The 15149-nt window shown below is 40.0% G+C and overlaps 1 protein-coding gene across 5 annotated transcripts in view; it reads left to right on the plus strand.

The window, feature by feature from the left end:
• Nucleotides 1–15149, plus strand: part of SYNE2 (spectrin repeat containing nuclear envelope protein 2) — a 177352-nt gene that overhangs the window by 73304 nt on the left and 88899 nt on the right. For all 5 annotated transcript variants that reach the window (XM_063159774.1, XM_063159769.1, XM_063159771.1 and 2 more), the window contains 11 exons: nt 1607–1762; nt 2126–2382; nt 3465–5568; nt 6242–6564; nt 7257–7401; nt 7842–8057; nt 8407–8672; nt 9386–9542; nt 11411–11566; nt 14223–14363; nt 14695–14877. In XM_063159774.1, coding sequence (XP_063015844.1) covers nt 1607–1762; nt 2126–2382; nt 3465–5568; nt 6242–6564; nt 7257–7401; nt 7842–8057; nt 8407–8672; nt 9386–9542; nt 11411–11566; nt 14223–14363; nt 14695–14877 — 4104 coding nt within the window. The remainder of the gene's footprint in view (nt 1–1606; nt 1763–2125; nt 2383–3464; nt 5569–6241; nt 6565–7256; nt 7402–7841; nt 8058–8406; nt 8673–9385; nt 9543–11410; nt 11567–14222; nt 14364–14694; nt 14878–15149) is intronic.

The following is a 15149-nucleotide window of genomic DNA, read 5'->3' on the forward strand; positions in this document are numbered from 1 at the left end:
ACACCCTCCTGTCAGGGAGTTGTAAAGAGTGATAAGGTCTCCTCTGAGCCTCCTCTCCTCCAGGCTAAACAACCCCAGACTTGTGCTCCAGACCCTTCCCCAGTTCCACTGCCCTTCTCTGGACACACTCCAGCACCTCAAGGTCTTTCATGCAGTGAGGGGCCTGAAACTGGACACAGAATTTGAGTGCAGCCTCCCCTGGCTGTATCCATGGAGGCAGTGTGCAATGAGAACTTCACACAAACAAGCAAAACAAGTACACAGCAAGGTTTTTCTAAAAGTCAGGACACTTCTCTGTGTCTTTTGATGTGTTGATATTTCAATCTGGTGAAGTGGATTTCCTCCTTTCTGTGTGATAGCTTAGCTGAGTTTTAATGCTTACTTCAGTTCTATGGCACTCCAAAGTGTCTTGAGATTAGATCTTATGTCTGAATTGATACAACTGTTATGGTTATGTACACAGAGAAATTGAAAAGTTCTCCAACTGACTACTTCATGAGTGGCCTCTTCAGTTTTGACTGAAAATAACCAAGAGTTCAAATGAAGAGAACTATTCTTCTCTGAGAATGTACTATGTGCTGTATCTTTCCCACACTTGAAAGCAGATATATTTTGCATAGCTCATGACCCATGAAGGGACAGATGACAGTGACAGCTTACAGTGATAACTGGCTGTTTCTAGTAAAACAGTGTCCAAAGTAGTAATACGTGAAGTTTATCAGACAAGAATCTTTTTACTGTTGCTGATTTTAGATGTTAGTACCATGGAGAAGCTCACACTGCAGTAATAGCTGTGTATTTGTATGCATTCACTCATATAAATTTTATACATGGAACAGATCATCAGATAGAGACAAGTACTGGGAGAAGGGAAATGCAGAAAGATTTTTAAGGGATCATCGTGTGATCCAGCTAGCCTGTGACCTTTCATTTCTGATGCTGTCTGCAATAGCTGAAGGTGATGTTAAGCCTGGCCCCAGCCCAAGTGACTTGTCCCTCTGTCATGGGAATCCCAGGCAGTGCCAGAGACTGGCTCTGGAGCCTCCTGATCCCTCCCCACCCTGACTGAGACATGACTCCCTACTGCTCTGATCTCACCCCAGATTTTGGCCAGCACCTGTGCCAGTGGCAGCCATGGCTTTGTGTCACAGCCAGGCTGCTTCATGCATGAGCTGCCCTGAAGAGGTGTCCTGGTGAAGGAAACAGCAGTGTTGTCAGGCAGATGCTGAGCAGAAGGAATGTGGGTGTGAGGAGAGGATAAAGTTCCATGAATATGTAAGGAACAGAGGTAGAAGACACAACAGGCCTGTGAATTTATCAGGAGCAGAGGTGGGTGCAGGGAGGATGTCAGAGTTTCACTAGAAATGATGGGCAGAGATTTCAAAGCCACCTGAGCAGTGCTGACAGGAGGGGGTGACTGCAGGGATGGGGGACAGTGATGGAGTTTCCAGTTTCTGGGTCCTGATTGATCCACAGAGGCTGTGGGAGAAACCACAGCAGGATTTAACAACCCCAGCATGGCTTAAACACATGAAGCAAAGTGCTGCAGTCAGAAAACTTATTGGTCTAGACCCTTCAGCAATAAGAATCTTGTTTTTTGTTGTAGGACACAGGTGCAGAAGTGGTTGTCCAGAAGGAACTATTTCCTGCAGTGCAAGTAAACAATGAATATTTTGAAGAGGAACAAAAGGTCAATGAGCTGAAAAATGAAGTGGCTGAACTGGATATGGTGCTTATAAATGAACAACTAAAAGAGCTGGAGGTATGGAAACTGCAAAGCCATTCCTCATCTTTTTATGTAGTGGTACACTTGCAGAATTGTGATTCATTTGGCTAACCAAAGCTGTTGCCCACAGCCTTATCTGAGTTTTAACTGCACAATTAGTCAGTTTGTCTGCAGACACCATGCCTTGCTGCATGTCCATGTAAATCCCACAGCTTGTACTGCTCTTCCAGAGTGCAATGATACACCTAGGATTGCTTCCATGATGTGCTGCTTTGCTTGTGGATGAGCAGGAATATGTTTGTAGGTGAATCAGTATTTAGCTGTATTTTGTGTTGAAAGCTGAGAGTCTTTAAGATCATCCTTTAATCCCTTCTCTCTCTGTGGTGGGCTTGATTGTAGAATTTAAAAACTGAGCTGGAAACGTGGAAAGCAAAGTCTCTGTGCCATGGTGAAGGAGCAATTCCCAATGGAACAGGATCAAACAGAGCAGAGCTGCAAAGCACAGAGCCCTGCTGGGACAGGCTGCTCCAGGAACTGGAAGCTGTTAAGGCAGTGAAGCAACAACAGTGCTGTTTAATTAATGAATACCAGAAAAGTCTTTCTGCTGCACAGTCCTCCATGAAAAATTTGTCAACAGAAAAAGATAACATAAAAATGTAAGTACAGTGGAGAGGTTTGGTTAAGAGGTTGCACAGCAAATATGGTTCTGCACTGAATTTTGTGACATGCTTCAGTAATGCTCGGACAAGAGTATGGGGTTATATCCACTTCAAGAGAACTCTTAGAGGTTTGTAAGTTTGTGAACAGACTTAAGCAGAAGAATTTCTGGTGGCTCTCTGCTATCCTTAAACAACATCTACTCTCTTTATTCTTTAGGCAAAACAAAGTAGTTGCTGGGCTAAAAACCTATAAAAATCCATCTTAAAATATATATTTTTTTAATGTGGCAGATGTGAAATACTCATTTTTCTTTAGAGACTTCTTAATTCTAGGTGTTTTCTGAACAAAATATCTCTTTATTCTGAAAACTAACCTTACTTGATAGGAAAAATTCCATGGCAGTAAGTAAAGTCTACATTGTCAATTCAGAGGTAACCAATGCACAACAAATATTTACTGTGTTTTGTGAATTAGTCTTCAAAATACAGAACTTGTTTGTCATGGTAATGTACCAAAATATTTTGAAAACATTTAAAGCTTATGAAATTGTTAATTTACAGCAAAGAGATTTAAAAAACATAAAAAAATCCATCTGCTAAATGTATTTCAGGTGGGCATTTTAAGATACTTGTGTAAATAGAAGATAAATAGATTCATTTGGAAGAGTTTAACTTGCATGAATGGAAAACTCTCAGGATTTTTATAACCAAATTTTATCTTCATTGTCAACCAGAAATTATTATAAAATGCTAATTCACTTAGAGACGATGTTACACTCTTGCTGATTTTTAAAATGAGGGCTACATTCTAGATTAGTAGACACTGCAATTTTAGAGAATATACAGTAGAACATATCTTTTTTGCACAGATATCTATGAATAGTGAGTGCTCTACAGATAAGCAAGAAATAATGATACTGCAAGGGTGGTTAGGGAACTCCTAAGAGAACATTGAGAGATATGTGTGATTACGTGAATAAAGTTAGTGAATTTTGCTCTAAACAGTGAAATTTGTTTTTTAAAAAGTCTCTGTATAAGGAGAATTCATTATTTTTAAACACCACTCATGTTTTTGCCAGGGGTCCTATGAACAACACAGTTCTTCTGGAGAAAATTAAGGCATGCATAGAGTCCTTACGGAAGGAAAGAGATGTCTTAAACCAGCTGCAAAGCCAGCAAGAAGTTTTATCTCAGCATTTGACATGTATGGATAAAGTGTTGACAGAGAGCCAAATGAGGCAGCTGGAGCACTGGTGGCAGCACATGGAACAAGCAGTGCAAAAGAAACATGATCAGGTTGTGGCAGAAATTGATGAATTTAACCTGCTTATGACCAAAGCACGGGATATCCAGAGGCTGATACAGGAACAGTATTTGCAAGCAGAGTTACATTCCTCAACTGCAGGAAAAGCCAAAGACCCTCTCATTTGGACCACAGAGCTACAGGACATTAAACATGGTCTTTGTCTATTAAAAAGGAGGATTGAGCTGCAGATGAAAAGAATTTGGAGTGATCAAGAGAAGGTGGCTTTGGAGAACTCTATACAGGATTTGCAGAGCAAACTGGAAGCATTATCAGCACAGCAAACTTCTCAAGAGGATATCCAGACCACTGGTCCTGCTCTCATGAAACATGAGATGATGAAGAGGCTGAAAGAAAATATTTCCTGGGTCAAAGACTCACTGTCCCACCTAGATCAGAAAGCAGCACTTTTCCCCAGTGATGTCAAATCACAGATCAGAAATTGTCAGCTTATGAACACAGACATCCTGAGCAGAGAGCCTGTGATTCTATCCCTGGATTATGGGCTCCAGCACATCCTTCCCAGCTTGGAGCCAGAGGAGGGCTCTGATATGACCTTCCTTTTACAAACATTGAAGAATTCATACAAGGCTCTTGTTTTAAAGTCTGCTCAAAGATTGCAGCACTTGGAGCTCCAGCTGGAGGAGAGACAAAGGCTCACTGCAGAAATAGACAAAGTTCACTCTCAGCTTTGCAAAGCCGAGCTGATGGCCAGGCCTGACCCAAACCAAAACAGCAGCTGCTCAGAGCTGGTGAGCCAACAAGGCATTCTGAAGGAGATGCTAAAGGACATACAGGAAATAGAAGAGCTTATCTCATCCCACTGTAAGGAGAGTCAGGTCACAGCTGGGCAGCTGAGCCTGTCTGAACAACTCTTCTTGATTGATCAGTTAAGGAGTCTGAAGAACAGAGCAAGGAAGACACAGAGGCAAATTCAAAGTAAACTTCATGAAGTAGAACAAAAGACAGCTGTCTCCAGAGAGTTTGCTGAAGGAATTGCTTCATTGGAGCAGGATCTTGATGACCTGCAGGATGGTGAAATGAACCTGAAAGATGGTGAATTAGTAGGTGCCAAGCAGGGACTGAAGGACAAATGCAAAGCACTGAAAGAAAAAGTGTTGGCTTTTCAGTCAGGTTTGTCACAAGTAATGAAGTACAAGGAAATATTTGAATGTGTAGGCCTGAAATGGGACTCACTGCAGCTGGATGAATTGCAAACTAAATTTTCTAAAATTAAAAACAAAATTAAAGAGAAGATAATGCACTTGGAAAATATTGTTAGGGAATGGGATAAGATTCAGGGATTGCTAGATGAGATCCAGACTGTGACATCCACTGTAAGAAAAGAAGCTAATATCCTAAATGATAGCTCCAGCTCTTCTCCTGCTGAGAATGTCATATCTGCACAGATTCTATTGCAGGCAGTTCAACAAATCTTGTACTTAACCCAGGAGGCAGCAAATCAAATAAACAAAAATGAGGTGTTTGATTCATCATTCAAAGAATCTAAGAGGAAAGAAATAAAGAGCCTGGAGAAAAACGTTGAAGAATTAAAGCAGTTTCTTCAAAACTTGGTCTCTGGGCTACAGAGTGCAAACAAGGAAGGTAGCCAGGATGAAGCAGAAAATATATTCCACATCATAAGGCATATTCAATTAGAACTTCAGCAGCCACTTGTGATAGACATAAATACAATGCAGGATGAAAAGCTGCGATGGGAAGCAATTCAGAATATGATGGAAGGGAAGTTTTCTGCTCTTAAATGTATAATGGAAAAAGAGAGGGAAAAACAAGATGAGAAATCTCCTCCTGCTGCTACAGAATTAGAGACACTGCAAGGCTGTGAAGCACAGCTGAAGGCAGACATTGCTGCCCGTGTTGTAAGTATATTCAATGAAAGTGAAGCATTGGCATATGCCTTTCCCCAAGAATTAGATTAGGTGTCTGTGACTGTGGCATTTTTATTTTCATGACTCATATCCTCATTTATTCTAACACCTGAATTGCCCTGTGATCATCTCCACGTTGGTGGATAGGATGGGAATCATGACAGAAACTAAGGATACAAAGAAAGTTGTGTTCACTTTGATTATAATCAATCAGTGGGGATTAGCACAAGAAAAGAATGGTAAAGAGGAGGAAGGAAAAGGCTGTGTTGAAATATTCAGCTGAAGAGAGACTGGGTGCAGTCATCTTGAGAGGTAACATTTTCAATAGTGAGAATGATAAAAAATCCAAGCACCTTGTTTCTACTGTAAAGAGAACCTTTAGCAGCTGGGAGTGACTAAGAGGATTAAAGCACAGGTCAAGCCAATGTGAACATAATTCCTGGAATGGTGTACATAATTCCTGTTCTGAGGGCAATAAACACATGGGTTACAGGACTGCTCTGTGACTGCACAAGTAACAAATGTGTTTGCCACATGTCCTGCCTCACCTCCTCAGGCAGTTGGTCTCAAAGATAGCCAAGTGTAAAATTTTAAGACCGTGTGGTGATCCAGAGGAGCACAGCAGCATTATTTTATTGCTCCTTTCTCTTTTCAATGCTTTCAGAATGCTCTGGAGGAGGCATGCAGGGCTGGTGAGCTTTACACCAAGGCTCTTCAGAGGGCTGCCAGGTTCCTGGAGGACTGTGAAGCTCCAGCCCAGGATGCTGCAGCAGAGCTCTGTGGCTCAGGGGAGATCTGTCAGACTCCACACTGGAAAGAGGAAGAGTTCAGCTCTGCAAAGGCTGACTTAGAAAACCTGCACTCCAAGCTGAAAAACCTAGTGAAGCCAGAAGACCAAGCACGTCTGGAAAATGCTGTAGGAGAACTGGTGGAAAGGAGTTTGGCATTAAGGAAGAAGGCTCAAAGAAAGGAAGCTGATGAGCAGAGGTGGGTCTCTGAGATCTCCATAGATCTTGTTCCTTATTGTGAGAAACTTGACCAAAAATAAATCCAGGGCTGTTTCTGCTCTGATAGAAATTCAGGTAGTCAGAAATTCCAGCAGCAGAAAGGGTAAGCCTTCCTTGTTGTTCTCAGGTGTGGTTATTAAGGAAGGAAAATTGCCAGACAAAAGCCACATTGCTACTAATTTACAGTGCAGTCACTTCTTGTGTATTCCAAAATGTGGGGCTTGAATGGGAGTCTTAGAGTGCCGAAATCAGAAGAAAGCACATTTCTAGTCTGTAGTGCAGTGCTGGTGGAAGTCAGAATAGTTTTCTGAGGGTCCCTAATTCATGTCTTCCATAGGCTGTTCTGATAGCTTGGGAGGGTAAAACCCAAACAAGGCAATGGCTGTGGTTTCCTTCCTTCAGATACAGAAGAAAGGGCCTTCAGATATATGCAGAGAAAAAGTTTGGGAGAGAGAGTAAAGGATTTTTAAACTGCTTGATCATGTTCCAGTGATCAGTACCTCAGATATCAAACCTGAATTGTTTACCAAATGCTAACTGACTATAACTTGGAAACAGTTAGGACTAGAAGTTCAAAAGGCTTTTTTAAAACTTTTATTCTGTTGGGCCTTATGGTTGGAGAGAGGAACAACAACAACAAATTTTAATTAATCCATTCATTGTTTCATGCAGGTATTTTGAAAAACACAAAAGCTACACAGAAACCAAAGATAAAGTGTGTGATAATCTTAAGAAACTGGAAAAGATGCTTAGACAGTCTTTGTCTAAGATTCCAGTGTCTTATAAAGAAGCTTTGGAGCATTTGGAAGACAGCAAGGTAAGAAGGGCTCTGAAGAAGTTGAAAAGCTCATGCAAAACTAATACAGCTATGCATACATATGCATAGCATATGTGACATCATAGTAGGGAGAAGTGGAATTCTTTATCCTATATTTATGTATGTGTAAAACCATAGAATATATTAATGTATTAATATATTTATAATCTTGTTAAAAGACCAGTAGGAATATATTTATAATCTTGTATAATAGATCATGTGAAATGAGTCTGTCTTACTGCTCTAGAAATGAGACATTTTATTTACTCCATCTTTCTCCACAGTCTTAGCCAACAGAACTCCCTCATTATGACCATATTTTACCAGCTCAGTGCAGTGATTGCCATTTTCCTAGAGGATCCTGGACATGTTACTGAATACTTCATTAGTACTCCTGACTGCAGCATTTTATTTATTGATGTGTTTGTTTTTCCTGTAAGGTTTTAGTGTCCAGCATTGACTCTGCCGAAGAGGATCTGGTGAAGCTGAGGCAGATCTCTGGAGAGATGATGAGGTTGTGCAGAGGAAGTGACAGAGCCCTGGGCAGGATTGTTACAGTGCTGTGGGAAAACTGGCTGGGTTTGCTTGAGGCAGCCAAAGGGCTGGAAATTGCCTGTGAAGAACTAAAGCAGGAATGGAAATTCATCAATGAAGAGGTGAGTTGTTCAACATCTGTTAGTTTGGGGGGGAGTTGAGATGTGACTGTGAGAACAATGGTCTGTAAAGGGCTGAGATCAGGGCAGAACATGATTTCCCACCCTTTCTTGAGCCCAAAGTCAGAAAAGGTGGGGATATTTATTCAGTCCTCTGAACCCAGGGCAGCTCTGCACAGGGTTATGTGCTTTGTTAAAGCAAACTCAGAGATTTTGTCACTTTTCAAAGGTTCAAGTTCTGACTGTGTAATTCCCAGGAGTTAGTCACCCGTGTGAGTAAATGAACAATGTAACTTCAGGTGGTGGAACAAAAAAGCACTTTATCTCATGCTCTGCCATGGTGTTCACTTAGCTGGAACGAGAAACAATCATTCTGGATAAGCTCCAGGAAGAACAGCCAGAAAGCCTTAAAGAGAAGGAGAAGGCCACCAGAGAGGAGCTGGTGGAGTTACTCGATTTTGTGAACTCATTTGAAGAAAACATCAACCAGCAGCAGCTCCTCTTGCTCTTGCTTCTGCACCGGATAAGAAACATCCTGAATGCCCCTGAGGATGCTGAGGGGGAGGCTGCCCTCCCTGCCCTGGCTGAGATAAAGGCAATGCAGGAGCGCTGTAAGAAGTAAGTGGTGTGAAATTTCTGTCGAAGGTATGAGATAAGCACAGGATTTTACTGGATAGCAAAGAATATCTGAAAGCTGTAATGCAGTTAAAGTGACAATAAATGCTCTCCTGGGTCAGACCAATGCTCCATCTCACCCTTCTGCTGTCTCCAGTATTGGGGGATGTTATTTAGGGAGAAGACCTGAGCCTGGCCATATCCTTTGTGGGCTGCAATTTGTTTTCAAATGCAGTAGGAATCAAAGAACAATAGTCAGTTTTATACATTCCATGTGCTTATGAATTTTAAGATTTTCTGCTCTTAGGAAAATCAGACCTTGTGCTTTTTGCAACAATTCAGCTTTCATCTGAGTGCCACTGTCTAAAATTCTCCACAAATGTTTTTTACAAATCTGATTATTGTATTCACCCTTCTCTGGGTTTGCTTTTGGGAACAACATTTGCTCTGTCAGCATCTTCAGACTGAGAACCTGACCTCTGCTATTTAAATATGCCTGCTCTCTGGTTTGATCTATCAAATAGAACTGTCTGAGGACTCACTTAAAAGAAACTGAAATAAAGTGGCATAAAACTCATAGATTTAACAGCAGAAAAACCCCCTAAATTACAGACAAATGTGGTTCTGGATATATACCTACATAATATCTGTATTAAGCATGCTCTTTGCTCCTATTAGAGTTTAAACCATGTATTCTTTCTGGTCATCTTGCACAGGTTGTACAAAAAAGCTCAAGACCATAAAGATTCTGTGAAAGCTGAGATTCAAGAGAGGAACAAGGTCATTGAAGAAATAAGTGCTGTGACAAATGCATTACAGAATGCTGCATCTGTGTTGCTGCAGGATGCTGATGGAAAGGCAGAACAGCTGGAGGTTGGTGACAGCTCTAAACCCATGAGCCAGCATTGCTGTGGTGGGACCTTGGATTTGTCAAAATTGACTGTTTTTCTATTTAAAAATATTTATAATTAGAATTTAGAGTTGTGTCTGCCTTTTTACTGAGTTATTTGTGTCCAGAAGAAAATTTTCCTTCTGCAGGTGCTTTATGCCTGTTCTTTCCCCTCACATCCAAGCTTTGCTACTCTGAGCACCTAAAACTCACCCAAAAGTGAGTTAAGACCTTGTTCCTGTTTCTGACAGCAATGGAACAAGTAAATGCTAGCAGCAGTCCCATCAAATTATCTCTTTTTAGCAGTGTCACAGCAGGCCTGTTCCTTTTGAGAAGGCTGAGCTGAAAGGATTGAAGAATTCATTAATTTTACATAGTCCAGACAGCAGCGAGCCAAAATCTGCAGGGCAATTTCCTCCCTTACTTCCAAAGAAAATCTTGTTCCTATGAAATTTATAGCAATAGTCAGGACTGCACTGCATCTGTTGAGTGGAAATATCTATTTCATTTTGAGATGACAAACCTGATTTAGCTTGGCAAAAGTTTTAAATTCACCCACAGAGATGAAAAGGGAGAAGTGTAATTGTCTTGTCCCTTAGGAAAAAAATTGGGACAGTTTTGATAGGTATCTGCTTTCCAGCTAAATAATCTGTGAAATGTGAATGTGCAGTAATACACAGAAACCAGTTTGCAGGGGACATGCTTTGTTTTGGAGACAAGAGTTGTAACTGATTCTTTCCAGTTCAGGTCAGGGAATCTGTGAACTCCCATAAATATTGGCACAATCTTAATTGGGCCATTTGACAGCAGCAGCCTTCTCCCTGAGAGAATGGGGCACACAGCTGTTTCATGGCTTTGAGGGTTTGGGTTTTTTTAATATCAGACCCAGTTGTTATGGGATGACAGGAAATAAATCAATCTCAGTGACTTCCATATTTCTTCTGTCTGTTGCATTTGTGTGAAGGAAAAGATTCCCAAGGGAAGACTATGAATTAGTGGATTGCTATTACTCCTGATTGAAAAAGCAAAAGCCGTTAATTTTAGTGTCTTTCATTGCCTGGTAGGAGGTTTGGATAATTTTCCCCAATAACCTGAGTTAACATTTGAGTTTCTCAAACAGCTGAGCTCAAGAGAAAGGAACCATAAAGCCAGCAAACAGAACATTCCAACTTGAAACTCTAGAAAACCTTCCAAACAAACGAATTTCTTCATTCTTCCTGCAGGAGGACTTAGCTTGGATTTTATTTCTAGGCCACAGGCTGTAGACAGTTGTTCAAGTTTCTTTTATCTCATAAAACCTACATTCTTTGTGCAGAACTGGAAACTACTGTTTTGAGAGGAGCCTGCTGTGCTGCTCTGCGTAATTGCCTGAAAGGAGACACTTCAGCCTGAAACCTGTTGCTTTTTGTGGCCTTTGTGTTGTTTATAATAATGAAGGCATGGATGTTGCCTATTAGACTCTTTCAAAGGGGAAAATGCACTTTTGGAAAAAAGGAGAGCACAAAGGTTAACATTTAATCATAGGAGCTCTTGAGATGGTCCCTCTGCTGTGGCTGTCAATGAACATCAGTGCGTCACTTCCCCAGTATGGAGCAGTATCAGGTTTAATTAATTCTTACAGATTGAAAAGCATCATTTGATTAAATGAGTCACTATTGCTTAGAGTTTATCTGCTTGCAGAGCTAATCAAATCAGGTTTGATATCACAAACCAAATTTTTCCAAACCATAATAATGGTAGGAAATATAAAACACATCACATGTGTGTGTATATACACATATATATGTACATATACACACATGCACTCAGTAAAAACTGGGTGAAACTGTTGAAGTTACTCTTAATTTTGTAGGAGCTTCAGAATGTGATTGGCAGAGAGAGAGAAGCTCTGGAGGATATCATGGAGAAACTTCGGATCAAGTACTCTGAAATGTACACAATAGTGCCTGCAGAGATCGAAACGCAGCTGGACGACTGCAAGAAAGTGTTGCACGACCTAGAAGAGAAGGTAACTGTTGAGGTGGTTTTCATATTCATCTATTTGCAATGTATAAATCATTCCCCATGCTTAGGTCTCTTTTTAGGGTAATCTTATGGTAAGCAATGTCAATATAAATTTTTATTTTTTTATTAAAAATTGATGTGGCAGAATCTTTTGCAATGATTTTTAATCTTATATGGATGCTGTCTTCTTTCCAATCTGACTCTTAAACTGGGAACTAGCAATCAAAGTTGACTGCAAAGTTTACATAGCTAAAATGAGAAAATATTTTCAGAACTAGGGTAAAAATGGATTTTGAAACAGGATTTTTTAAAATGTAATTTGCACATATGGTAGGGTATCATGACATGGTTCTTTTTGCCACCTCTGAGAACATGGTTGCCTTCCTTTAAAATCAGGGAATTTAAATAACTGAATCCCATTGCATCAATTTTTTTGCAATATATTCCATCTACAAGGAATATAAGCAGTTAGCTGAAAGCAAAATTAAGCAAAATTGGAGTAATACTCTCAGTTTGGGGTCACATTTTTAGCCTGATACAATTACCATCATTGTTACTTACTCATTTGTGTTATTTTAAAAATGGAAAAAAAAAACCTTTCAGTTCTCATATTTCAGAAATAATAATGTTCAATCCTAATTTTTAAGGTTAAATCTCAGTTAATTTGATACAATTTGAAAGTTTAATAAAGCACTTTTGAAATCCAGTTACTTTTTAATGTCTATCAAATTACTCATTTTATCTTATGTAATATATTAAGCAGCATATTGACTAAAGCTTATGAGTTCTAATTTGGTTAACTTTATGGTTTCTGTTTCAAAATGAGGCTAGTCTTTTCAGAACCAGCAGCTGGGAGGAAAGAAGAGAAGGAAAGCAAAACAGTATTTATTCTTTGAGGTTTTTTTTGTTGTTTACTGTTTCATTTACCAAGATATAAAAGGTTATCCCAAAGCACACATTACCTGTTGGAGTGAAAGAACTGGTTCTGGAAGCTAGATAATGTTTGCTTTTCATATTTAGGTATTGGAAAACATTATAAAGTGCTAAACTGCCTTGAAATTTTTCAAAATTAATTTAGGAAAAAAAAAACCTTGATGGAAGTGGAGGTCAGTTCAGTAACATATTAAGAGATACCAGTGTGTGTTAAATTGAGTTGTCATATTTTAATGTCATTCTGCTTTCTTCTAAATCTGCAAACCAAAAAATGAAAAGAAATTGTCCATTTGATGCCATAAATAATAGATTTTATCCCAGTAAGAAGTATTGAAATTAAAACCCTGCTTTACTGATAAACAGAGCCTTGACAGATGCAGTGTTTTTATCCTGAAGAAATAGATGAAGTCAGAGCTTGATCTGTTTACTCATTTTCAGCTGTGTCACATCATTCATACATGATTCACTTTTATTTTGGAAACTGGCACCACAATTACAGACAATTTTCCATTTTTGGTATATTCCAGGATAGTGATGATGGTCAAGGATTCAGTGATTACAGCCTGAATTCCTTTTTCCAAAAAGTCTTAAGCACTAAGTGCAGACTGACTTCATAGGTTTTGTGGTATAAGCAGGAATATTTAAGAGGAGCCCTCTAGTTCTTTCTGTATATATTTACTTTGATTAATTAAGTTTTATTAATACAACATTGTACTGTGGGTACTTTTTAGAAAGGTTGGTTGGAATCTATAAATGATGTTAATAAAATTAAGAAATGAGTAGATAATATATTAACTAAAAATGGTCTTAATTCCTCATCCCACAACAAGGATAAAGTATTTCAGTACTAGGAGCTTCAGACTAAAATAACTATTAAATTAAAAATCTTTCGCATCAAGGCAGCATGAAACTGTTCAGTGTGCATTTCCCCATAAATCCTAAGGCTGCAGCACACAAAGATTTTACCACAATTTAATGATTTCCTGGTGCTTGGCTGACCTTGGCAGCTAGCAGGGTTTGGTGAGAAAAGATGTCACTTTTGGGCAAGATGAAGGACTTTTCTCACTCCCTGCACTTCATCTAGTCCCTGGTAACCTGGTAGCTTCTGCTGTGCTGCTCTGTCCTGTGCTCAGGCAATTACTCAACTTCAGCTTTGAGAGTTTTTCTCTTTCCACAGAAAATCAGGCCCTCCAGTGCACCAATTTTTCATTTCTGTGGAGTCCTGCAGAGTGAAATTAAGTTCCTCAGACCTTTCTATTTTGGTGATAAATCTCCAAGTTTATATAGAGAAATTGGCTGTGCATTGATGCACTTGGATATTCCCTTATTTGTTACATGGAAGTCACAGCTGCCAGCTGAGACATAAAGGTGCCATTCTGGCTTTCTTACAGCATAAATCCAAATGTGACCCTTCCACCATGCAGCATGAGCTGCCTCTGTCAGAGATGGGAGCAAAGCACCCAGGGAGCTGCAGTGCTTCAGTGCTTTTTCCTCAGGGGTTTCTTTTCTGAGCCAGGCATTTCTTAATGAGAACAAATTAGTGAACAACGTGTAGATATTGAACCTGCCCATGTTAATGCTTCTCCCTGCAAGTGTAGCCCCATTCCAGTGTTTTTACCTGACTTGTCAAGAGAAACAAAAAGAAATGGAATGTTTTTGGTAAGGTGGTGCACAGAAACAAGCAGATCTTTGTAATCTCCCCTGTTGTTTTCTCTTTACTCTGTCAGGTTAGCTCTGAAATCTTGCAGAACTCTCCTCAGTATGTGCTGAAAAGAAAAGCAGAAACTATTAACAATGGCCTTCAAGCTATTGAAAAGATGTTACAACAGAAGAGTGAAAACATTGCAAAAGCCAAAGAAGTTCAGAAGGTAATCTTGCCAAAAAATAATCTGTGGGTGTTAAAAGATTTTTGATTGTTTTTACAGAGCCTAGTTTAGCATAAAGTGGTCTTCCATTCTTTTTATGTCTGTAAAAGGAGAAGTACAAGCAAGCATTTAACTGGTGAATATTTATCAATTCTTTCTCACAGGAAAATCCATGCTTTTTTCAGCTGTGAATCACACCAGTAGATGCAAAGTGTTCTCTTCTCATCATGTCAGTTCTGAAACCTTTGCAATTCATGTCCCACACGCAGAACAAATAATGCTGCTGTTTATCTTTGAGCCTGACCTATTTCATTTCCCTTCTCTCCACATGCAGCAAATCTGGGATATGCTGGACCTGTGGCATTACAAGCTCAATGAGCTGGATGCAGAAGTGCAGGACATAGTGGAGCAGAATGCCTGCCATGCACAGGAGCTGATGGACATCCTGGTGGCCCCCCTGCAGCAGTACCAGCAGGTGTCCCAGCGTGCTGAGCGCAGAACTGCCATTCTCAACAAGGTACCTGCAGGTGGAACAGCTTTTAAAAATCCAATCCTATCAAAAACAGACTGAGGGCTTTGCATGGAACATCACCAGGGGCTGTCAAATGAGTAGGGTCACCAGCCTGCTGTGGCAAGGCTGATTCTAGCTGGGGTTTCTGGAGTGGCTGCCCCAAAGGAATGACTTAAGACATGGTTGAGGGATTTGTATGGGGAATTCTTGTCCCCCTGGGTGGGTGTTGAGGTGGTTTTCTCACTCTGCTAATGGGCTGTCTATTAAGGTGCCATTGC

The sequence above is a fragment of the Melospiza melodia genome, chromosome 6 (genome assembly GCF_035770615.1).
Source record: "Melospiza melodia melodia isolate bMelMel2 chromosome 6, bMelMel2.pri, whole genome shotgun sequence".
Classification (NCBI taxonomy): domain Eukaryota; kingdom Metazoa; phylum Chordata; class Aves; order Passeriformes; family Passerellidae; genus Melospiza; species Melospiza melodia.